This window comes from Falco peregrinus, chromosome 2 (genome assembly GCF_023634155.1).
Source record: "Falco peregrinus isolate bFalPer1 chromosome 2, bFalPer1.pri, whole genome shotgun sequence".
Classification (NCBI taxonomy): domain Eukaryota; kingdom Metazoa; phylum Chordata; class Aves; order Falconiformes; family Falconidae; genus Falco; species Falco peregrinus.
In genome coordinates, this window is record NC_073722.1 from 14474335 (window position 1) to 14498346 (window position 24012).

The window sequence follows — 24012 nt, forward strand, 5'->3', positions numbered from 1 at the left end:
TTCCTGCTAAAAATCCACTACACAAGTGCTGCTGAGAAAACAATAGGCCGGGTGTAAGTTGTGTTATGTCCCCTTCTTGCAAGCTCCCTACTAACAAAGAAATTTATGACAGGAAAAAGGCATACCTCTCTCTAGTGACAGCAGTGCCACCTGGTCTTCTCGTGTCTGTCTGGGCCCCATCGTCAGAGTGATACGCAGGGCCTGGCTGAGCTCAAGTGACTCCATCAGGTCAAAGCTCTGGCCAGAGAAGGCTGAGGCAATGCTGTCCTGGTGGGTGATGCAACCAGAGGCTATGGAGAGGGCTGTATTTCTCGTTGGAAGCATCTGCCTGTCACTTGGTATTCAAATGTACATTTTGAGGCTGCTGGTAGGTGCTCGTGTCACGGTAATGGCTGTGACAGGCTTTTTCCGTCTCTAAGGAGGGGGTGGCTGTGACATTCGGTTTGAGAGTGGCTTTGAAGCCTCTGCTTGAGAGCCAGCAGTGAGGATGAACTCTGCATAAGGCTGTATTTCAGATCAGCCCAGCAATTAATGCTGCATCCAGGCAGCACTGTGCAGCTCCACTGACTGGTGCTGCTAAACCTGCATCCCGCGCCACCGGGCAGCACACCCTGCCCTCCTCCCACTGCCGCAGCTTCGGGAGCCGGCAGGGCCAGCTCAGCCCTGCGGTACGTCCCATGCTTTTATGGACGGGTTGGGTCTGGGTCTCATTTGTTTGAAGCTTTTCTCCCTATAGCTTTGCACAGAGCTCCAGGGAGCACCCAACACCACCGTTTCAGGGTCTGCACTCTGCTGCTGCTTTTCCCCCTTTTCCAGGTGGAAGCCCATGGAGAAATGGTCCAATACAAAAATGTATGCCTAATGCGTGGCAGCAGCTGAAGACCATGTAATGCAAGGCCATGCTGAGGTGCAACGACCTACATTTACCTGCAATAAGTAAGTTTCAGACCTGGCCGCTGTGCCATAACGGCTGCGATGTGTTTGGCATTTCCCATGTGGACTGCTGGAGGTCTGGAGCTGCTGCTTTGTTATGCTGGAGTTATCAGCAAGGGATAGTTCAGTGTAGGGTTAAGTTAGTAAGGAAAGGCTGTAAGAGACCAGCTGGTTTCAGGAAAGGATTAGTCTTTAATATAGCACAAAGGTAGTCTCTTTTTTTTATATAAAGTATGGGCAACGGCAAGCTGGAATATAATCAGTAATGCAAACCCTTCCCCCCTTCCCCTGAACTACCCTCTGCTTCCACTGACAAAAGGAAGGAAAACTGTAAGACTTGCATTATAACTTGAAATTCAGCGGCTGTAAGACCTCTTCCAAACGCAGAGGAGAGCAGGCTGCTGAGAGCCCAGGACCATCAGTTCCTGTGCTTTCAAACTGGTTAAACAGACGAGAGCTAGGCTGTTGGTGGTGGTACCTCAGTTTCCCATCCAAAGGACCAGCTGTAGACCAGGGCAGGCTGATGGGAACAGTGCTAATAAGTGGGGTGTCTGCAAGCCTGTCTCCAGTTTGCAGGGGCTGCCCCAGGCAGAGGTCACCACGATGCCCACTCTGGCCAGACTCCCATGCTGGTCAGACCCCAGGCAACATTGAATACAGGCACCACTGGAGCTGCAGAAACGAAATGAGGTGGTGTTGGTGTCTGTCCTTAAGTCACAGGGCAAGACAGAGCTTTGTGGTGTCCTGCAGGGAGAGCGGCCTAAGCACTAGCATGAATTCATTCAGCCATCAGCCACATATTTATCTGAGGACGAGGAGGACTAAAACGCACCAAGTGCTCTTTTGCCCCTCCATCTTTAATAGCTTTTCTGCACCACAGGGCCAACCCCCTTCCTGGTGGCCCTCAGACATCTAGCGCTGCCTCCTGAGGGTCTGCTGACTGAAGAAAAGCCAGCCAGGCGGCCGATGGGGCTGTTCCTCTGGCCCTTCTCTGGGCTGCAAGCTGCCAGCAGTTTGTTCAGCATCTCCTGATGGCAGCTCTAATAATGACAAGGAATTGGACCCTAATTTCCATCCGTTGCGAGCAAGGAGCTGCTGGCAGGGAGTGGGGCGAGCCTGGTGGCAGTGGCCAGGGTCAGCTGAGAGTCCCCATCACAAGAGCAGCCTGCCGTGACAAGACAGATCTGAGGAGGATCCGGGAAGCCCAGGGACAGGATTGGCTCCATGTCCAGGCACTGGCATGGCTGCAGTGTAGCTCAGGCAAGGAGCAGGGTGGCAGCCTGGATTTAAATGCAGCTTGTGTGCCAGGGGACAGTCTCACATATCAGATATTCAGTCCCATGTGCCAGCTCTGGTGGGTTTGGGGGGTGTTAATGGCTCCTTCTGGCAGGGCTGGTGGGTGGGATGAACCCACCTGGCCTTCCTAGCAGAATTCTGCTTTTACTGCCAAAATAGCTCCCGTTAAGTGTGAGAATCAGGGTGCACACAGCCTGCGGGTTACGGCCTGGGGGGAGCTGACGTGGCTTTGCTTTGCAAAGCTTCAGCATGGAAGCAGGGGGTGTGGGGAGGGTAACGGGGTGAGCAAGAGTCCGATCCTCCTGCATGTCTGCCAAGGAGTCCCAGGGTGTCCCACACAAACCCCACGGCTTGCTGCTGGCCCCCCTGCTGATTGCCTTTGTTTTCATTGCAGAAGCTTGGAGATTTAAAAAAAAAAAAAAAAAAAAAAAGGGGTGGGATATGAAGAGGAAAACTAATATGATTAAGGCAGGATTTGGGCACTGCCGGAGAGCTGCTGTAGGTGGTGGGTATTAGCAGTAACAGCTGCTGCGCTTCCCATTAGAGGAGAAAGCGAAGAAGGTCCCTGAAAGGATGGGTCTCCGGCAGGCCGGGCGGGCAGCGGTGGCAGCGAGCCCGCAGGCGTACGTGTCCCGAGGTAAGTGACAGCGGCACCAGCAGCCCCATCCCGGGGGGGGCTGGGGATCACGGCCCTGCTCCCCGTGCTCCAGCGGCGAGGGGTGCGGAGGGCGGCTGGGAGAGGGGTGGGAAACAGCAGCGCAGCCTGGGAAATGCCCGAGGGAGAGAGCTGCTGCTGCTCGGGGTGCTTTCGTGAGCTCCTGCAAGAAATCATATCCATCGAGGGAGGTTTAGGTGTGCCTAGACGGGAGGCTGACTCCACGAAGAGGAGGCATCCTGACACTGGTCCTGCAGGGGCTGAGATATTTAGCAAAGGCTCCTGTGAGTCCCACGGGCATCTTCTGGCACATAAATGGTCGGAGTGGCACGATGCTCGGCTGTGGGAGGTTAAACTGCATCCATCTGCTCCCTGCTTCAGGCTGGGCACAGACCGTTTCGTGTGCAGTGGTGGTTTGTTATACTCAGCTGGCAAGTTTCAGAAGTGCTAGGGATGGAGGTGTAAGTGAGACTGCCTCAGCCGCTGGTTTCCTCCGATTTATCTACATCTACTATGAAATCTAAGCCAGGAAAAGCTGCATGTTGACAAGATGTTAGAAAGCGCTATGTTAAAAGCAAGACTACCTGCCTTATGATACCTGTTACAATAAATGCCACACACTTGTCCTTCAGCTTCACTTTCAAAAGTGCATTCTGAAAAATCAGAATAACACAATAGCCCAGCTAATCTGGAGATGCGTTTTGTTCCAGCCACCAAAGCTGAGCAGTACTAAAGACATGGTATACCAAATATTAAACTTTGACTGTGTTGAGGAAAGATGCTTGCTTAGATTAAAAATTGGAGAAGGAGAAATCCTGGCGTTAACCAAAACGGCTGCCCATTTATCTCGCTTCCAATGCACACTTCAAAGTCAGTATCGCTGCTGTCTCATCAGCAACAGCCAGCCCTGACCAACAAGGACAAGCTGGAATGCTGCTGGGCAGCTGGGGAAGGGTCTGACAGTCACTAGCAGCCCAGCGGTTCTGAGCCGCGACGTGCGGGCTGCTAAGAGGTGCCTCGTGCTCCCCCAGGGCAGAGCGGGAGGCAGCCACATGCCATCCCACAAGATTTTCTAGAGCAAATCTCTCCCAACTGCTCCCTTCATGGGCAACTTTGCAAGAAATGCATCCTCTTGCACGACCTCCCCTCAACCCCAGCCTCAACAATTTACTGCAAAATATGAAATGCTGCGGATTATGGAGGTGGCTCCATGTGCCACAGATATCATTTATTGTCCTTTGTTTAAAGGCAGTGGGCAGGGTAGTGCCGGAACTCAGCTAATTCAAAGGCACCAGAGGGGCTCACAGGCTGCTGAAGCTGCTGCTTTGAAGTGAACCTGCCCGTTGTTTTCTGCCGTAGGATGGAGGGCGGCAGAAGAGCCCGCGTTGCCATCGCTGGCTGGGCATGCACAACCCTGTGCTTGGTCTCCTACGTGGCTGCCTTCTCACACGGCGCGAGCCTTTCTGCCTGCACTGACATGATGCCCAGGCACCTGAGAGTGCAGCTGCACAGCCCCGGCAACAACTATGTCACTGTCCACACCAACATGTCCTTCTACTTCCCAGGTGACAAGGTTCCAGGTAAGGAATAGCTTCTCATTCCTGCGTCTGAAAAATACATGGTAACTAATCTCAAGCGATGGCATTAATCTTTGTGGGGGCTGGGTAGAGGGACAGCTGCCCCTAGTGAGCTACGCCATCTCTCTCGTCACGTCACGAGGAAACAAACATATTGGCAGAGGGATTCCGCTGGCGGTGCTTGGCCTGAGGTTTCTCAGGTGATGGCTGACCCCAGGTTTTCACCATGGTTTTGTCCAGCTGTTTGCCAGAGGAAGCCAGTAGGTTTGGATGCTTTGGGCGGGATCCATTTGTCTAGACCATACAGGACCTCATCGCCACGATGGCGCATGAAAGCCACCTCCAGAGGGTAAAGTTGCCTCCCCTGCCTCTCTGCACTGCACGAAGGGGTCTGGGTGGCTCACCTGACTCGTAGGTATGGCTGGGCAGCATGCCCCGGCCCCAGCATCGTTGCTCCCAAGGCAGATGCAGAGATGAGAGGCACTGCTCCCCAGCCTGGCCACTTGCCTGCTCATCCCCATGTAAAATAAAACCTCTCTGAGGGCAGCACTCAAGCTTTTGTGTATTTACAGGGTGGTACCCAAACCTCCTTCCTTAAAAATGGCTGCATGCTGCCTAATGCAATGTCCTTTGGAGCTTATAATCGAGGAGAGGGAAAAAAAAAAAAAAAGACTCAAGCAAATTTTGGGTGCAATTCCATACCGCAAAGTTCAAGTCTGGCCTCCTGCATCCAGCATGTCCAAGACAGACCGTGAGGACAAAGACAGTAAAACATTTTTGCTGGTGTTGCAGGGGGTTTTCTTTTAGTTACAGTGCTACCACTGGAAAGTCCATTGCAAACAGTTCACCCCATAACTACGAGACAAATCCCTTTGTGTTCCCTGTTTTGTCTTGCAGTAACAGTGAGGAGCACCCGGGATTTTATGGGGTTTTTGCTTCAAGCTCGCAAAGTGTCTAACGATGAAATCACTGGCACGTTTGTCTTCATCCCTCCTGGTTCCAAGCTGCTGACTTGCTTTGAAGATGGTGACACTGTCACCCACTCGGACAAGTCACTGAAGAGAAACCTGTCCTTCGTATGGAAAGCACCAGACCAACCCATTGGAGACATCAAGTTTTTGTAAGAGCATCACTGGTTCCTAACCAGAATTTGTGTATTCTTAGTTAAGGTCTGGTTTTATTTTTTCATCGTACTTGTCCAGCACAGTGGTTTATGTATCTTAAACCCCATATAGCTAAATACTTATCAAATGCTGCAACAGTATCCCAGCTGGTAGATAAATCACTATTTATAGCTGCTGGGTAGTGCTGCTTTTTATTTACATGGTCACTATTTTCTCACAATAAATACACTGGAAGATGACAGCATAAGCACTTAAGAAATAGAAATATTAAGGCATAAAGAGAGAACTGTGTGATCATGTTGCCTCTTTCTAAATAACACAGCCCACAGGACTTCCCTGCCTACAGAATAATCTTGTATATCACTTCTTTAAAGAAAAAATAATTAAAAATGAGTGGGTTTAAAAGAAGTTATATGTAAACATAATTATTCACAGTAGGAAGAGAGAGGGAGCACTGGGTCAAAACTTGACATCTCTATTTTGCACCAAAGTCCCAAACTGTCCAAGTATTTTGGTTCTGATTTGGAATGAAATTAAACATCTTCTAACTGGCTGTCTTAGAGGAAGCACTGAGACTTCTCATTTTGGAAGAAATTAAATTGTTACGTTTTGACTTTACAAAACCACTTAGAAGCTGCTTGGCTAAATCCTTGGCCTCTCCCCAAAACACAAGTGTGCCGGTGAGTGCTGTGGCTTGTGCATCTCATCGTGATTCAACACAAATTCATTGAAACAGAAATATTGCCGCTTGCTTGGCATTTCCAGTTTTCGGTTGTTGTTTTAGATCAGGAAATACTATTAAAAACACATAAAACTCAAGCAACCAAATAAACCCAACACAAACCAAACACCACCCACTCCTAGCCACCCGCTCTTATGCTTCCTTCACCCTCTGGCTTTTGATCCTCCAGGCTGATTTCTGACAGCCTTTCCCTTTTCTCCCTATCAACAGCATCTGGAAAAACTCCTTGTTAGGCTTAAAAATGCCTCATAAGAGTCGGCTGGCACAGGAAAACCCGGGTTGTTTTCCCCTTAGCTAATTCGCAGAAGCAGCTGAGCAATCCAAGCTGAAATTCTCCCAAAACCTCCAGCTTAAATAAGGCTCTCTGGGTGAACAGTTAAAGGTTGGCCAATGCAGTTTTGGCACCTGACAAAAGGCAGAGGGTTAGACGGGCTCAAATATCAGAGGGCTGAGCAGAGAGACTTTTTTTTTTCTCTACCTATTCTGCTGTTTGTACAAGTTACATTGACTTGTTTTAATTAGTAAATACCACTGTTGTATCCCTGCCTACAGAAGATTATCAGCAGAGCTAGTCCAAGTTTTCCAAATGTGCTTCTAACAACACAGCAAATACAACATCTTTTTTTTTTTTCTTCTTTTTTTTTTTTTAATTTAAGTTCCCACACATTTTTTTGGCTGATCTTGATTATGGCTGGTGATTCTTCACCCTGTATCTTTCTTATGGGGCCTGGTATCTTTTATTTGTAATATAAAATGTGTGATGGGCTAATCCTTTAAAATACTTTTGCATCACTCCTGTCTTTGGATTAAAGCAGTCCTTGTGAATTGATCCCTGTGAAACAGTTGGATGTTTTATTAATGCCATACAGCCAGTAAATTCCTAATGTTAATTAGTAAATGCCTAATGATGTTTTAACAGCATCTCCATAGTCCAGTCATACTTTGTTTACTGGGCAAAGATCGAATCTGCTACCGTGGCTCAGCAAGGACAGAACAAAACACTTGCTGGCAGCGGCAAGAAGCCCGATTCCATAATTCCCGCACCCTCACAGGGACCAGCTGACCCACACCCCACAGGTATGGCAAACAAAGGTACGGGTTTCTTACCAACCGCTCCCCACAGAGTAGTTCTAAAGCTTATTCCAGGCAAGCATCAAAGTGACAAGTGACCCAAACAAGCTGGTGGGACCCATTTAACTCCTGTGGCCACTGGGGAGATGGCCATGGTGAACACCCTGAAGTGAGGGTATGGGTCAGCATTCAAGATGACAGAGCCAGTTCCGAGGAGGGCACCAGAAAGACAAACAGGGCTGCCTGATCTTATAATTTCAATGCAAAACCTAAAATACAACATGCTTTATGTAAAACCTCAGCCCCTTAGGACAAGCAAGTGCAATTAGCACTGCTCTCTAAATAAGCAAATACATTTGTCTCTAAATGTCACTATTGCCCTTCAGGTCTGTATTTAGTTGTATTTATGCAGCCTTTGGTCGGTAAAATGCTCCAATAATTTACTTACAACCAAATCAGACGCATTTCTCAGCATTTTCAGCATGGCACCAAGACTGGGTTTTAATTGTTTCACTTGACCATAATTTAGGCAGCAGGTTTTCCTGCTTTACTTTCCAGCTGGGTTCCCACTTAAAATTAAGTGACATGAAGATTAAAAAAAAGTCACTATTATGATTCTTCCTGGCAAACATTAACACCAAGTGGGATCTGAAATAAATAAACCAAAGACAACAGACTTCTGTTCCTCCCTCCCTGCTTGTTTTCTCTCTGTGCTGGACAAGGTCCCACCTCTCCTGTGGCTGCCACCAACTCCCCGCTGCGCACCACACTGCCTGCCAGCCCCACTGGCACGGTGGCAACGCCGGCACCGGAGCCAGGTTTCGGTGTCAGGTCAGACGCCCATCCCGTCATGGAGCCGAAGCAGCCAGCCCGGCCTTCGCGGGCTGTGTCTGGCAGGAGCAGCGGGTCCAGCGGCTGGGGGCTGGAGCCATCCCTCCCCACCCGAGACCCCGGCATGATGGACACCTTGCGAGGTTTCCTCTCCCAGGATGACACTTCCAGCTACAGCACCTCTGACAGGTAAACTAGGCGGTGGGAAGAGCTATTTCTCCAGCCCCTGTGCAGAACGAAAATAGTACTAGTTTCCCCACAGACGAGCGAGGCTCCATGTAGGAAGGTGTCTGCAGCTCGGGGCAGGGAGACGGGAGGGTGTTTGCTTGCCCAGATCTTGAGAAATAATTCTTTGGAGATTGCACACAACAGACAGTGACAGGGAGAAAATCCAGCTCTTAAAAACCCAACACTGTGCTGCTCAGCCCAGCAGAGGACCAGCCAGTGGCTGAAAAATGTGATAAAAACTATTGGTGGCTACAGTATTTTTCCAGAAGCGCATACAAATACTCAATGAAATGGTGAACTCGGCGGGCCTATTTCTCCATTTGCAGGGAAAAGGAAGAAAGGATTCAAAAGCAATGATGAAATTTTGGGTTGAGGCTATCTGCTCAGAACTCTTAGAGGGTTTGGGTCACATGAGCTTTCATGCAACATTTCATAGTCTGGGTGAAAATGATGGGGATTCTCGAGTGGTGCAGAGCCCAGGGATTCCCACATGAGCTGCAGCAACAGGTCTCATTTACTAACCCTGCCCTTCCTCTGTCCATATCTTAGAGCAGGAAGCATTGACAGTGCTGCCACCACACGCTTGTGTTTGACGTGTAAAGAAGACAGGCAGGTAAGCAACGGAGTTGGGTAGGACGTCTTCTCCAAAGACAGAAAGGTCTAAGAGAAGATGAGGGTAAAACCTCTCTACTGCATCACAGCACCAAGCAGCCCGTGTAGCTCTCACAAGTGAAACTACACTGACACTGTTAAGAGTTTTAATTTTTTTACTTTAACTGGGAATCAGTTTTCGTATCTCTTTTTTGTTTTCCTTTTGACATCGTTGCCTGAGTTTTTAAGAGTCCCCCTGTAAAAACTAAAATAACTTTTCCATATGTAGACATGACTACAGGCTTCTGGATGTTGCTGTGTTGGAAACCTGTATTTTGTTCCTGCGGAAGGCTGAGATGTTCCTTTCCAGAGATGCTGGATAGCTACCATCCATGACATTCACCAGAGGTCAAAGACTTCAGCTTTCCAAGGGACAGCCAAGGAAGCCGTGTGCTTTCCGAGGGCAGGGTCAGCCCAGGAGGCTGGATGGAGCAGAAAGGCAGAGGTGGTGGTGGTGATGGTGGGGTTAGCTACAGGTGTGGGGTGCACTCACTGGAGACAGTTGGAAGAGCAGGAGCTGGCAGATGGGATGAGTAGGTGAGAGTGCCTTTTGGGAAAGGGTGGCCTCAGGAGAGGAAGCCCAGAAAGGTGTGAAAGGACTGCAGCCTTGGGGGAGCGAGGTGGCTGTACGTACGGAAGGAGATGTGGGAGCTGGGAAGGGCATGCAAGAAATTAGTTAAAGAAAAGGAGAGCAAGAGAAGGGAGAGAAACTGAAGAATACCGGGGCTGCAGAGAGAGGAGGATGCTCAGATGGGAACGAGTGGAGAAGCTGGAAAGCAGGGATAGCTTAGACACATGGGATACAGAGTTAGCAGGGGAAGTCCAATACACAGGGAATGGAGAGGAAAAAAATACAAGGAAAGTAAAGAACCAGATCCAGGTTGCAGGATGGCACAGGAGGAAGAGAAGTAATCTCAAAGAAAATAGAAGAGGAAGGGGCCATACAGCAGAGAATGATGAGGCAGAAATATTTAGAAAGGAGTGGAGGACTGAGAACAAGTAAAGGAGAGATGTGTAACATGGGCACCTGGCATAGGCATGGAGAGAACTTGAGAAATGACAGAAGATGGTAACCAAAGGAAAGGAACAGTTACGGTGCAAGGCAAGACCAGAAGAGCATAACGAAATAAAACTATTGAGACATTAGGCAAGAATGGAGAAAGTACAAAAAGAAAGGAAAAATGGGGTGAGATAGGGCAAGGACTTGCAAGGCAATTCCATTTTGTATCCTAAAGTCCCAAATCCTGCAGCGTATCCTTACAGCATAGTGTTTGCATTTTAAGGGCAAGTGATCCATACACATGCAATCCCAACTTTGCCAGCCAGCTACTTTACAGTTTGCAGTTCAGCCACTGAAAGTCTTTTATTTGCTACTGTATTTTACTAGCACCTTCAGAAGCCTTTTCTTCCACAAAGAATGCTCTGACCCTCCCCTGCTTCACTTCACAGCTTGCCAGGTCTCCTACCTCAGCTTTATGCTCCTGTCACACTGTCTTCCCAGCAAGCTTTAGAAATCGCTAATGATGGTAGAGGGTGAGAGTTTCTCTGGTGTAATTAATGGATGTGTGAAAAAGCCTGCTGGGCTGGACAGGCTGGAGAGGTGCCAGCTACTGAGGGCCAGATCCAAATCTCAGTGGAGCCGAAGTAAAAACTCCAGTACATTTTCCAGGTTTTGGATGGGGGCTCAGGTGCACAGTAGGAATGGAAAAATTCATTGGGGACCTCCTAAATTGTATGACGGTTTCACCGTTAAGGCTTGGATGATATCTGCAGCAAAGCCTGGGCTGCAGAACTGGCATGGACTGGCTGTCGTTTTGTGACAGATAAAATAAGGTGCGCGGCACAAAACTGAGCCCCTAGGAACAGGAGTCATTCCCACGAAAATGGGTGGTTAAGCAACACTCTGAGGCAGCAGGTTTCAAACTGGCTGCATAGACTGAGAAAGCAAGACAGGCTCGGGGGAGAGTTCGCAGGTAGTAGGTGACTGCCCCAAAGGCCATCCCAAGCCTCCTGGGTCCCTCTGCTCCACGGTTCAATCCACAGCTTCAGAAGGGCAATACTGAATCCCAGTGGGTCTGCTGTGACCCTAAACATGACGCTTGGCTGGGGAGATCACGCCTGTCCTTTCAGCATTGCCCTGGCATCACTCAAGGGGGGTACTGTTAATTAAGTGATTTTTTTGTGTGTGATAACAATGCCTGTGAAAAATGCTACCGCTGCCACTGCCACAATGGGAGCTGCAGATTTTTTCTTAGGCAAAGCAGCGACCTTCCTCTCTGCCTGTGCCCTTCACCTCTGTCCCCTCCACCCGCTCTGCCTTGCCCCCCTGGGACCAACTCCCAGTGCTTTGTCCCTCCCGTGGCAATTCTGATACAGATGGAGCGGCGCTGAATCTGCCTCATTTTCTAAAACTACTAAGTAACCAACCAGGGGATATCACAAGGTTACTCTAAGGCCAGGGGGACACCTGGGTGTCAGAAATACAGAGCTGAACTGTATCATGACGTAGGCTGTGAGCATCTAATCAGCCCCCTTTCTCTTCCCTCACTGCACACCTTGTCATGTTTTTGCTTTCAAAGGCCAATACCAAGAGTAGAGACATCTTGAAAGCCTCCCCACATGTGGCAGAGTCTCCTTCTGCACCGTATGTTCACACTCCCCTGGGTGACACCACTGTGACAACAGCCTGGTTTGGTGATACCGACGCTGCCGGCAATTTGTCATCAGCTTCAAGGCAAATGGCAGAAAGAAAGCCAGCACTGCAGCCAGAGGAGGCAGATGCCAGGGGCGAGGAGGAAGAGGCAGGTGGGAACACCCTGCCATGGGTGACCAGAGCAGCTCCTGAATCTGCTGTTCCTGGGAAGGGGGAAGAGCCTGGCAGAGGAACCCGACTCCTTGCAGCCCAACTCGGCATCCTCCTGGTCTGCACCGCCGCTCTGGGCCTGGCGCTGGCAGCTGCTGTGCGCTGTGTCTGTGCCCAGCACTGCCACAAGCGGACGGAGGTCTCCTTCAGTGAGCCTGACCCTAACATCATCGCCGTCAGAGAAAACGGGGAGGTGATCCACTTCCGAAAGATCCGGGAGAATGGCTTCGTGCTGGTGCAAGCCGAGTACAACTGGGTCAGCCCCTCAAGCAGTGGGAAGAAGACAATCACCTGAACATCTGCAGGGTTGGATGCAGCGCTACAGCGGCCGGTGCAGGTGGAAATAGCCCAGATGGCACAGCACAGGTTCTAGGAAGCGGTGGTGTAGTTCCTCTATGTTCTGCCATATAGGTAAACAAACTTGAAGCAGGCAGTTCAGACAGAGGTGTTAGTCAAAAGTATCTAAACTACAGCCGCTGAGAAAATATAAGTTGATAGACTTTTCAGCTTGTTACACTTACTGCAATTAATATTGTATTTCTGCTCATTAGCTGTCACTGCAGCCATGACATACGCTTCCTCTGTTGCCTTAAGGGTGTAGCCAAAAATAGAAATTCTTCCTCTGCGCTGTAGTATTGTCTCCTGTTTAATTTCAGTAAAAGTTTCTATTGTTGTATTTCTTTTCAGGAACTATAAACCCCTGATATAAACCCAACCATTCTCATTTAGGAGCTTGCTGGTTTGATTCTGTGTACTTGATATCTCTCAGATGACAAAATATTTGCCAGTAGATTTTAAGTTTCAATTTGAAAATAAAAAGCAGTAACTCATTCGTGGAGAACATTGATCTAAATAATGCCAAATTTATCTATGGGAGCAAAGCACGGGGTGGCGGACACCAGCTTTTGGGGGAGAAACATACCTCCTTATCAGGTGCAAATGGAAGAAAACCTTTCCTGTCCATTTGCACCTGATGAGGAAGCTTGTTGAAGGCTGACAGCCAGCATTTACTTAGTCTTTTACTTCGAGTCAGCTCAGTAACACTCTGTGCAGAAACACGCACTGAGAAGTCCCCTTCCCAGGTCACTTTGGAGATGCTCAGCAAAAGCTGTGTGGAAAGTTAATGGCGCCCTTGTACTCTGAGTTTGTGCAAACTTCTCTTCGACCACATGGTTTTCTGCAGGAAGCCACTGAAACAGCCCTTGGTAAAACATGAAGATCTTGGACACCTTCCAAGAAGGAGAGGTGATGACCACAAGGGTAAAGGTTTATTTAACTGCAGCTTTGAAAGAGCCAGAAATAGTCCTGATAAGAATCCTCTTGAGATGTACATTTTAGACTCTTTCAGAGAGCAGGAGTCACCCCTTCTGGTGTCCTTTTCTAGGGTGGAGGGACTCAGATGGTCCCCAAGCTGTGTAATGGGGGTCAAACTTTGGTGCTGCAGCTTATTTCGCAGCCCACAGCAATCTCCCCTGAACTAGAGCACATAATGGCAGGACACTGATGGCTCACACGTCCTCCCCAGTGACAACCTCCCCCTCTGTCAGGAGGCCCCCATGGCCATCTCCATGCTTGATAGTCAGTCAAAGCTCTGCTCCCACATTCTCCCTTACCTTGCCATTGACTTCAGAGGAGACAGGTGGGACACAGATGAGTTCTTCTATTCAGACCCCTACAGCATGATGAACACAGTGCATCTTTTGCTAACAGTGCCTTCTATGTGCGCTCAGGAAGAGCTAGTTTCCAACCATACTACTCTACTATGATTAGTGACATGACGCTGCACACACAGCTGCACACATGCTACACACAGAGCCAAATTTCTATTGAGTTAACTTCTAGGCCTAGTAAGCCTTGGGCAAAATAAATGAGTAAGAAAAGAAGTGTACTCACAAATGTGGCTTGCAGAGGTGAGCTTCATGGTGTTAACCACTGCACTTTGAAGAGAACGGCAGCCAGACCATGGCCCTTTCACTGCAGAGTAACCAAGGGTAGTGCTGTAATTGAAAAGACATTTGTTTTAGGACTCAAAAGGATGCCAGGTGAATGGTTTTACGTTCAATAAATCGAGCCTAAACACTACCTACTAGGAAGTCTACACATTTTTAAGTACAGGTCTACACACTTACAGTGGCATTCCTCCTCTGTGTCATGTGCCTTAGAAAGAATACATATTTCTGTAACCCAGTGTAGCTGAACTGTGGAGCAACTAAAGCAGACTGCATTCAAGTCATTGTTAATGCAGCCAAAAAAAAAAAATTATCCTAATTAACTGAGAAAATAGGCCAACAAACTCTTTAATATTTAAAGAACTATCACATATTATTTTAAAAAGTTTCTTATGATGGCATAGCTGTTTATGAATAAATTACAAATACCTATGGCCTCTTCCACTCTGTCTAGGTTTAATGTTACCAGACTGCTATAGCTCTAGGACTGTAACCCTGCTCTTTCCCCACAACCCAGCAACACTCCTTGCCAGGCTGACCAAAGCAAGTGAAGGCCTCATGGAGATGTTTGAGTAGGACAGTGGCACTTTAATGCCACTTTGCTTTCTGCCAAACTCTGCCTTCCATTAAATTTATGCAGCTCCAGTATTATTAGTAGTAAAACCAGCAATGGTGAGTTCTGAGGGACACAGCTTCTTTGAATTAGTAATGAGTTTTGCTACTTTGCGGACTTGGCTGAGACCAAAAGTGCTTGTGGGTTTTTTTCCCTTGACTTCTGAATGATGTTTCATTTATTGTAGTTGCCATGACAAGAGGGATGGAGGTTTTATTTCTTACGGCTGTTAAAAACACAAGCACTGATTAATTTATTAAAAGCCAAACCATTCAAACTCCCCCATTGTCAACTGACTTGCTCTGTATGGAAATTCATCTGTACTCCTGTTTGGAACAGGTTTAGGAGAAAAAAGAACAGAATTAGGAGAAGAAAGGCACAAGCCATTCTAATATTACTGGAGAGACAAGTGAAAGACTTGCCTTATTTCCACCTCTAGTTGCATGAGATGGTGTTGGCCACAGACATTCTGCTGGAACTGGGGGGATCTCAGTTCCTCCAGCATGGGCCAGCTTGCAGCCGTCCATAGCCCATGTTAGGCTGCCATCCCTCAGCAGAGTGAGAGGGCTTTGGGTCAGAATTACTGGCCAAAGGTGTGGAAAGAAGCTCACATTCTTCTCCAATGCACACCTATCCTGAGTCTGTCTCCCTACTGGCCAAACAAGCATCCAACACAGTTTTGACAGTGAAAATTCCTATGGCTTAAATCCTCTGATGCCACTATGATGCTTGACCTATCCTAACTCAAAATCAAAACGCCAACAACTTTGAAATAACTGATTTGCATGCAGACATGCCCATTCATCACACCCTTACTTGCATCCTCATTTTCCCACCTCACATCACTGTGATTCCTGCTTTCGCTCTGCTCCACAAAAATATAAACCGCTGCTGCTAAACCATCAGTCCTCCATGTTGAGTGTGTAACACCATTGCTGATTCTTACTGCTTTTTCATAGTATCTAAAATCAATTTGTTTCTGCCCATCATCAAGCCCTTCCATAAATCTGTTCCCCTTCTGCTTTGGAGATGTCATCTTATGCAACGCTGCATCTGCGCTATTAAAGATGCCCGCCCCAACTACAGTTAGCAGAGGATGGCAGCCCTCCAGTGCATTAGTGGCACTAAATGTGACACGGAGAGGTTGCGTTAAGCAATGCAGTTGGCTTGAAGCTTGGTGAAGTCATTGTGGACATTTCCTTGGTTGAATTGCCACTAGTAAACAAAAAAAGCCAAATATGCACTGATTCAGTCAGCTCCAAAATGGGTGACAAGGCTTGTAGGAGAAGCCACGGGGCCCCAGCTGCCATGATCAGCAGGGACATGTAAGCTCAGGCTCTCAGCAGAGGCAGTGCTCCCCCCCCCAGCAGTGCAGGATGAGGCCCCAGGCATTATGGAGACCTGGCTGGTGGCTTGGCCGGCCCTTTTGGCACAGTTTCTGCAGCTATGTAAGACCACACTAACCAAGGGAGGCAAAGCAGTAAGGCCAGGAACCTGGAGAGTAAAACGTGCGGCACATCCCCCAGCAAGCTGAGCACAGGGAGATGATGCCTGGGCTGCCTTGCTGAGGGGTGAGGATGCGTCTGTCACCCCTGAGGGTCTGCCCCTGCTTCAGCCAACTCTCTGGTGGAGCTGCAGATGCGTGTGTCATTTATTCGCTTAGATTTAAGTATCAACGAGAAACACCTGTAAAAAGGAGATGCTCTAACACTTCCTGCAATATTCAGCTGCAAAAGGACAGGCAAAAACTGACAACGAAGTAGCAACCCAACCTACCCAGCCGGTGGGCAACTGAACAGCCCCCTCACCACTCCAGGCCAGCCAGGCCCCTCCCCTGCCCCTGCCACCTTCTCAGTCCGAAGGTCACCACGCATGGGCAGCTCTGCAGGGCTCCCCTCTCCCCTGCCAGCTCCTCCCAGGCACCACATCACCTACGAGAGGGCACAGAAAGGCCCGGGGGGTCACACCTGCCCTCGGCCTGCCAGCTGCTGGGGGTCTCTCCTGGCTCCCTCCCGCTGCCGAGCTGCTCCTGGTGGGGCATCTCACCGCAGCAGCCCCCCTCCCTCGCCAGCATGCGCACCGCTCTCTCAATAAAGCATTTTGTTATATGATGTATGAAGGAGCGTGTCTGCAACCACATTTTACTGTATATTTAAGTGCAGGTTTTGCTGATTTACTGCTGTTGCAGAGAACGTCTCCCTCCCCAAGCAGGGCAGGCCCATAAAGGATCTATCAGCTCTGACTAATGATTATTAGTACATCCCAAGGTTACGCACTGCAATCAAATAACGCGTAGGAGGGATGAAAGACTCCAGCCTGCTCGGCTGAGGACAAAGATCACAGGGAGCCTCTCTGAATCTTCGGATTGCAGTATCCATTACAGACTGCCACCTTCTAATGTCAAAGTATAATTTGTTGTGGAGGAAGCGTGTCGCTATCTGAAAGGCGAGCCAGAGAGCAGCCTCGCCGTCCACGCTGCCCTGCGTGAGGTGGCGGCAGCCCCGCGCCCAGGTGTGAGGGACGTGAGGCGGCTGCCGCGGAGGGCAAGGCCGCAGGGGTGACCCGCTGGTCTGCGTTGTGCGAATGCACAGCCCCAACTGGAGAAAACCACTTAACCCAGTCCAGCGAAGCGCCACCGGTCACTCCCAGCGCCTAACGGAGCGCAAACGCTCCCCGCCAGCCGAGCTCACCGCCGGGCCCGGGCCGGGCCGGCCGCGCCGCCGCCGCGCACACGTTCCCCATGTAACCCCAACAGCGCCCCGGCCCCCGCTCCCCGCCGCCGCCAGGGGGCAGCCTTGCTCCGGCGATGGCGGCCGCGCCCGGCCCCGCCGCTCTCCCCCGGGCCGGGCCGGCGGCGGGCGGGCAGCGCCCAGGGCGGTGACTGCTCGGCGGGGTGTGTGTGCCGGACCCGGCCGCCATCTTCTCCTGGGAGAGGGAGCGGCGGGCAGCGGCCGGGCACCGCGGGGCAGGTGCGAGCGGCTCCCGCCGGGCAGGCCCAGCCGGAGCGCTGGCAGGGCGGCGGGAAGCGCGGAGGGCCGGCTCGGGCAGGTCACCCTGCGGAACCCAGCGGAACGCCCGCAGCCTGGCCTGGGCTGCTGCCGCGGGGGCTGGCACGGGGCCTGGGCGGACACCCAGACACGCAAGCACCCTGACACAGGTGTACAGCCAGAGAGGCCAGGCCCCCCCAGACAGGCACACCCAGACCCCCAGGCGGGCACCCAGCCGGGCTCCCAGACACAGCTGCAGGCCCCGACAGGCACACCCAGATGGACACCCAGCCACACTGATGGGCACCCGAACACACAGATGGGCTCACAGACTGAGACAGATGCACCCACACGAGCACCCAGCCAAGAGCACCCAGCCACAGCCAGATGCACCCACACGGGCACCCAGCCACACTGATGGGCACCCAGCCACACAGATGGGCACCCAGACACAGCCAGATGCACCCACACGGGCACCCAGCCACACTGATGGGCACCCAGCCACACAGATGGGCACCCAGACACAGCCAGATGCACCCACACGGGCACCCAGCCACACTGATGGGCACCCAGACACACAGATGGGCACCCAGACACAGCCAGATGCACCCACACGGGCACCCAGCCACACTGATGGGCACCCAGACACACAGATGGGCACCCAGACACAGCCAGATGCACCCACACGGGCACCCAGCCACACTGATGGGCACCCAGACACACAGATGGGCACCCAGACACAGCCAGATGCACCCACACGGGCACCCAGCCACACTGATGGGCACCCAGACACACAGATGGGCACCCAGACACAGCCAGATGCACCCACACGGGCACCCAGCCACACTGATGGGCACCCAGACACACAGATGGGCACCCAGACACAGCCAGATGCACCCACACGGGCACCCAGCCACACTGATGGGCACCCAGACACACAGATGGGCACCCAGACACAGCCAGATGCACCCACACGGGCACCCAGCCACACTGATGGGCACCCAGACACACAGATGGGCACCCAGACACAGCCAGATGCACCCACACGGGCACCCAGCCACACTGATGGGCACCCAGACACACAGATGGGCACCCAGACACAGCCAGATGCACCCACACGGGCACCCAGCCACACTGATGGGCACCCAGACACACAGATGGGCACCCAGACACAGCCAGATGCACCCACACGGGCACCCAGCCACACTGATGGGCACCCAGACACACAGATGGGCACCCAGACACAGCCAGATGCACCCACACAGGCACCCAGCCACACTGATGGGCACCCAGACACAGGTGCACACCCAGACACAGGCGCACACACAGACACAGGCACACCCAGAGACACCATCACCCCCAGGCAGGCACCAGCGGACACACAGATGGGCACATACCCAGACAGGCAGCCAGACATACACACACCTGAGACAGGCACGCCCAGGTGGGCACACCCCTGTCCCCCCAGACAGGCACTCAGACAGACAGATGGGCACCCAGACACAGGCGCACACCCAGACACAGATGTACCCAGATGGGCACCCACACACAGATGGGCACCCAGACAGAGACAGACACAGCCAGATGGGCACACAAACACATGGGCACCCAGACAGACACCCAGACACAGGCGCACACCCAGGCGCGCACACACACACACATGCCCCGAGATAGGCACGCCCAGGTGGGTACCCCCCCAGACAGGCACCCAGACACAGGCGCACACAGACACCCCCCCTACACAGGCAAACAGACACAGAGGGGCACACAAACTGACACCTGGACAGCTGCACACACACAGACACCCCACCGCTGGCGGCAGCTGGTGACCCCGGCCAGGGCATCCCCGAGCCGTTTGCTGACACACACCCATTCCCTCCAGTCTCCACGTGCAGCTGAGCTGCAAAGTGCCATTCGAGCAGAGGATGCAGGCACAAGAGAAAGCGTTGAAGGAACAAACTAATAGAATCCTAGAAGCTAGGAATCCAGGCTCACCAGCTGTCATTTTCTGAACTGCAAACAAAACAAAAAAATAAGGCCCAAGACAACCATCGGTCAAATTTTTCACTTAAGTCAAAGGACCGATTTGACTTTTGATTTCTAAAGGACAACTATCATGATTTTTAAAGCAATAATATGCAGAAGAGATAGCACAGTTGGTGATCTGCATGATTTATTTGGCAAAGCCTGTTAGTTCTTTCTGGAGCAAATTAATAATTCTCCTGTTTGTCGGTGGGAATTTAATGTAAGCTACAAAGAATCATGGGGAGTTTTCTTCAGATGGAAATCCGTTCAAAACAGCAGAAAAAAGATGAATATGAGAAAAAAGCTTAATAAAGTTTTCTTTAAATGAAGCCTTAAATGAAAACCACTCAAGGCTTGACTGTTAATCAGAAGAACATTACTTACCTTACTCAGCATCACTGAAACCAGAACGTGGCAGCAAGTTTTAAAAAGGAAACCTTTTCTCTTTCTTTACAATCATAAACTGTAAACAGCTGAATTACTGGCTATGCTGTTGTCTTTCCGCTAATGTATCATGCTTCTGGGATTGTTCAGAGCAAACATTTTGTTGCTAAGACAATAAACTCCTAAATTGGGGCTTGTGGGGAAAAAAAAAATAAAATAAAATCAAGCACATTCTGAGCAGCAGCTATTCAAAGAATACCACTATGCCATCTTAAAGAGACTAAACTTTATTTTCAGTAGTACCAGGAAATATTGAAATTTCTTACTAAAGTTATTTTTTAAACAAGGAAAGCTGCTGCTTGCATACAATGGAGCATATTTATGTGTATACCAAAGCTAAAAATTCAAATGGGATGTATTTAGCAGAGTTTGCCACTGAAAGTAAAAGAGCTAGACAAGCAAAACACGTTCCTCAATTCAGTTCAATTGAGTTCAATACAAAAAAGTAAAATACTTAATTGTAGAACATAGAGGATAAAGGTTTAACGTATATCCTCTTACACAGAGAGCATTTTTTCTACATGTAATATGCACCTTAATAAAAAAAAACTACCTAAAAATCTTCCAAAACACTGGTACCAGCAAGATTTGAGTTTTTCAACAATATCCCAACAGATACTTCAAATGAGATCATTTGGGAACACCGAGATGTGATAGCATTGCTATGTACAGCTCTTTATGCCCTTTAAAATCAGAGAGGTTACACCTTAGTGTTACACATCACAAACACGTGTTACCTGATCAGACACATGATGAAAGTCAGGCTCTGTGGACTGCAGCGCTTTGACTCACACAAAATCTGACATACCAGAACTCAGCTGTTTTTACACGTGGAAGGGCCAGAAAGAGAGGGGTTTGTGAGCACAGAGTGGCAAAACCCCCGGCGCCCTGGGGATGTACCGCTCCCAGGTTGCTGCTCGCGCAGCCGGCCGTGGGATTTGGCTCCGGCTCGGGGAGCGATCTGTGTGCGAAGCTCCCAGACAGCCCAGCTGGAAAGATACAGGCTTCCCACATTAACACTCCACAAGCGGCATCAGACAGCGTTATCGTATTAGCGGGCTGAAATTGTGTCATACTCTTATTTTTAGTGCGCTATTATGCCTCTGGGATATATTTTATTTATCAGGGAATCGGACCTAAACAGATGTAGCGGTTTTTTAAAGGGGGCTTTAGGCAACTTACCGTGAAGTACCTGAAAGACTGCACGTATGTTTTGGGGAAGGGGCAGAGTGAATGCGTGACCTAAATACTCTACATTCATCTTTTTTAAGTCCTGAATGACTGTTTGGAAATCACAGTTAACTTTTCAGACAAACAGTGATATACAATATTTCCCTGAAGAAAGATTTTTGTCATTTTTAAAAAAGAAAAATATTGAGGATCTCCCAAAATTTCTCTTAAGTTAAAGCAACATTACGACACAGAACAATTCAGAATTTGCAGAACTCCTCGACAAAACATACCATTGCAGTGACACGGGATTGCCCAGAGGACCAACAGTGACTGCAACGGATACGCCGGTGAGCTGCAGCCCCACATGCATGTGGGTGTTTCCATCCAGGGGAGCTGCAAGTCCTAACGAAGAACATGAGAACCATAATCTGCATGGGTAAAGTCCTTCAGCGTCAGCACAGGAAACTGACTTCTGCTTCCCCAGGCAGCATCCTGGAAAGCTGCCCTAGTTTCTTGGTCATGGTTATCCTGCATGCTGGCACGGGATGGAGTCTGAAAGAAGACAGCCTCTTTAAGAGATGCTCTCCAAGCAGATGAGAGGATGTCTCGGTGACAACACCAACAGGTTCAGTTAGGGACAGCTAACTGGGAGAAGTTAAAAAAAAAAGGGGGGGGTGGGGATTTAGGCTGAAGATGGGGCAAAAAGACATTTTATCACTTCTTTCATTAAACGGTGTTGACAAGAAGTGGCAAAACTACACATGGAAGGCACCAGGAGACAAGATAGAATTCTGTAACATACAAGGTATGGACCGTGCAGCAGACAAAGGACACCGGTGGGGAAGGACTGCAGTCACAATGCTAAGAAACAAAGGGAGCACAGAACTGCAAAAGCTTTTGTCAATAGAACTTCATACCCAATTATTGTCACGGGACTCTCAAATTTTATTTCCTTCAGTTCTTCTGGCAAAGGGCCACTTTTCACATGACCTCCGTAATTTTTTTAATCCTATCAATGAAATAGTCCTTCCTTTGAGACAGCCCATTTTCTTCTAAGACAGCTGACTTCTCTTAGAATTTGGAACTTTCATAAGAAAACTTGACCATAAATAGTAAGTTTTCTCTTACAGAAAGATGAACTAACACCAGCATGCATCTGCAAGCCTTTGATTTTGCTACAATTATAGTTGACGGAGCTCACCCACAGAAGATGCTATCCAAAGAGGTGCTTTTTCTTCCTCCTCTTAACTGGGTGGAAAATGGTTACGCCAGGTGGCAACTGTGAAGTTACCTTACTCACAGGTAACGAGCGGACAGTACACACCAGCATGGGATCCTTGGGAGATGCACAGCCTCTTCTGTGCGCCGCAGCTGTTCAGTACCGGCTGTCTCTCCGAGCAGGCATCACAATCCATTTCTAATCTCATGCCTGCTTCTGGGCTGGGCTAGCAACACACGAGACAAGAGTTGATTTGAACCTACCAGATAGCCTGAGAATGAACTGGTTTATTACTTAACGAATCCAGGTGTTGGGATCAACTCAGTGGGGCTCTTTTCTGCGTAACGATGCCAAAGGCCATCCATCTGCCTGCCCTCCCTGCCCAAAACAGCAGTCAGTAGGGGAGGTGGCAGGGACCAGAGCTGGTTCAACAGCAGCTATTGCTCATTTTCTTGTCACTCTATAGGTCACTGGCTGGCAGAAATCTCTGAAGAAATGCATCTAAAAATATTTTGAAAACTTGGCCTCTGCTGATGAGAAAATTAAGTGGTGACTCATGCTCCCATCAGCTCCAGACTTGATTACTGCAATTTGATGGACTGAGAAGCTGATATTCCACCGAGACTGCAATTTGCTTAGGGGAGCAGCCGAGAGGCCTCATTGGCACCAATTGCTTCCAACACATCTCTCTTGTCCTTTTAATCACTAACAAATTTAATTTCACTTCTCACTGAAGATCTCACTCTCCACCTTTCTGGCAAGAGAACAACTTAGAAGCTGCTTTCATCACCTCTGCTGCAGCTCAAGATGCCAGCATGAAGCAACCTGCCCGTAGCAGTGCCTCGCACCTGCATTTCCTGGCATTGCTTTCTCCAGTCCTGCGCATCTAAAGCCATTGCACAGTCCTTGCCCGTGGTGATCCAGGAGATTACTTACCATCGTGCAGGGTGTTTTCCTTGTCAAACGAGAATTTTACAGGAACCGTACACATAAACTTCGAAGGATTTAATTCAAAATGCCTCCTCGAAGAAGTCACAGTCTAATGATCACAAGGGGTAATGTGGTTTAAGCAAGAAAACGGCAAAGAGGAGACAGCCTCCTCCTTCTGACATTGTTCTGGTACGATGACATAGATTTAGTCTGGAAGATGGGGACTACCCATGGAAATAGGGACACAAGAGATTCAGTTTGTTGGATGCTGGAAAGGGCAGGCCATCAAATCTAAAGTAAAATACTCTTCATTTACTCTCATCATGTGCTACGTTATCACCGAGCTTTGTTAGAACAATGGCAGGGCTTTTCAAACAGCTTCCCTAGGGAGACCGCTCTGCAGCTTAACAACCCTTTCACTGGAGATGTGCAAGTGTAACCAAGGGCAGAATTTAGTCTCTTGTCTATTTAACGTGTTTGTGAGGGACTGTATGTGTTTCTGGCACTTTATAATAATAGTAATATAAATGCATTTGGATTATAACAACTTGGAGAAACTATGATTTAGCCCTTTACTGTGTTGTAATTCCCAAATGCATCAACATCTATTTAAGTGCAAAATAGTCTACAGTTTACAAATACAATGCTGCGATTGTCTGCTGTAAAGGTTCTGTATGAGATTATGATTCAACACAAAACAA

At 49.4% G+C, this 24012-nt stretch overlaps 1 protein-coding gene across 1 annotated transcript; it reads left to right on the top strand.

Moving 5' to 3' along the window:
- The first annotated feature begins 2683 nt into the window (after positions 1–2683).
- On the top strand, positions 2684–12717 carry REELD1 (reeler domain containing 1). Its single transcript, XM_055798006.1, has 6 exons — positions 2684–4464; positions 5359–5581; positions 7247–7404; positions 8121–8418; positions 10558–10634; positions 11626–12717. The coding sequence occupies exons 1-6, from the start codon at positions 4245–4247 to the stop codon at positions 12264–12266; spliced, it is 1617 nt and encodes a 538-aa protein (XP_055653981.1). The 5' UTR covers positions 2684–4244; the 3' UTR covers positions 12267–12717.
- Positions 12718–24012: the final 11295 nt, after the last annotated feature.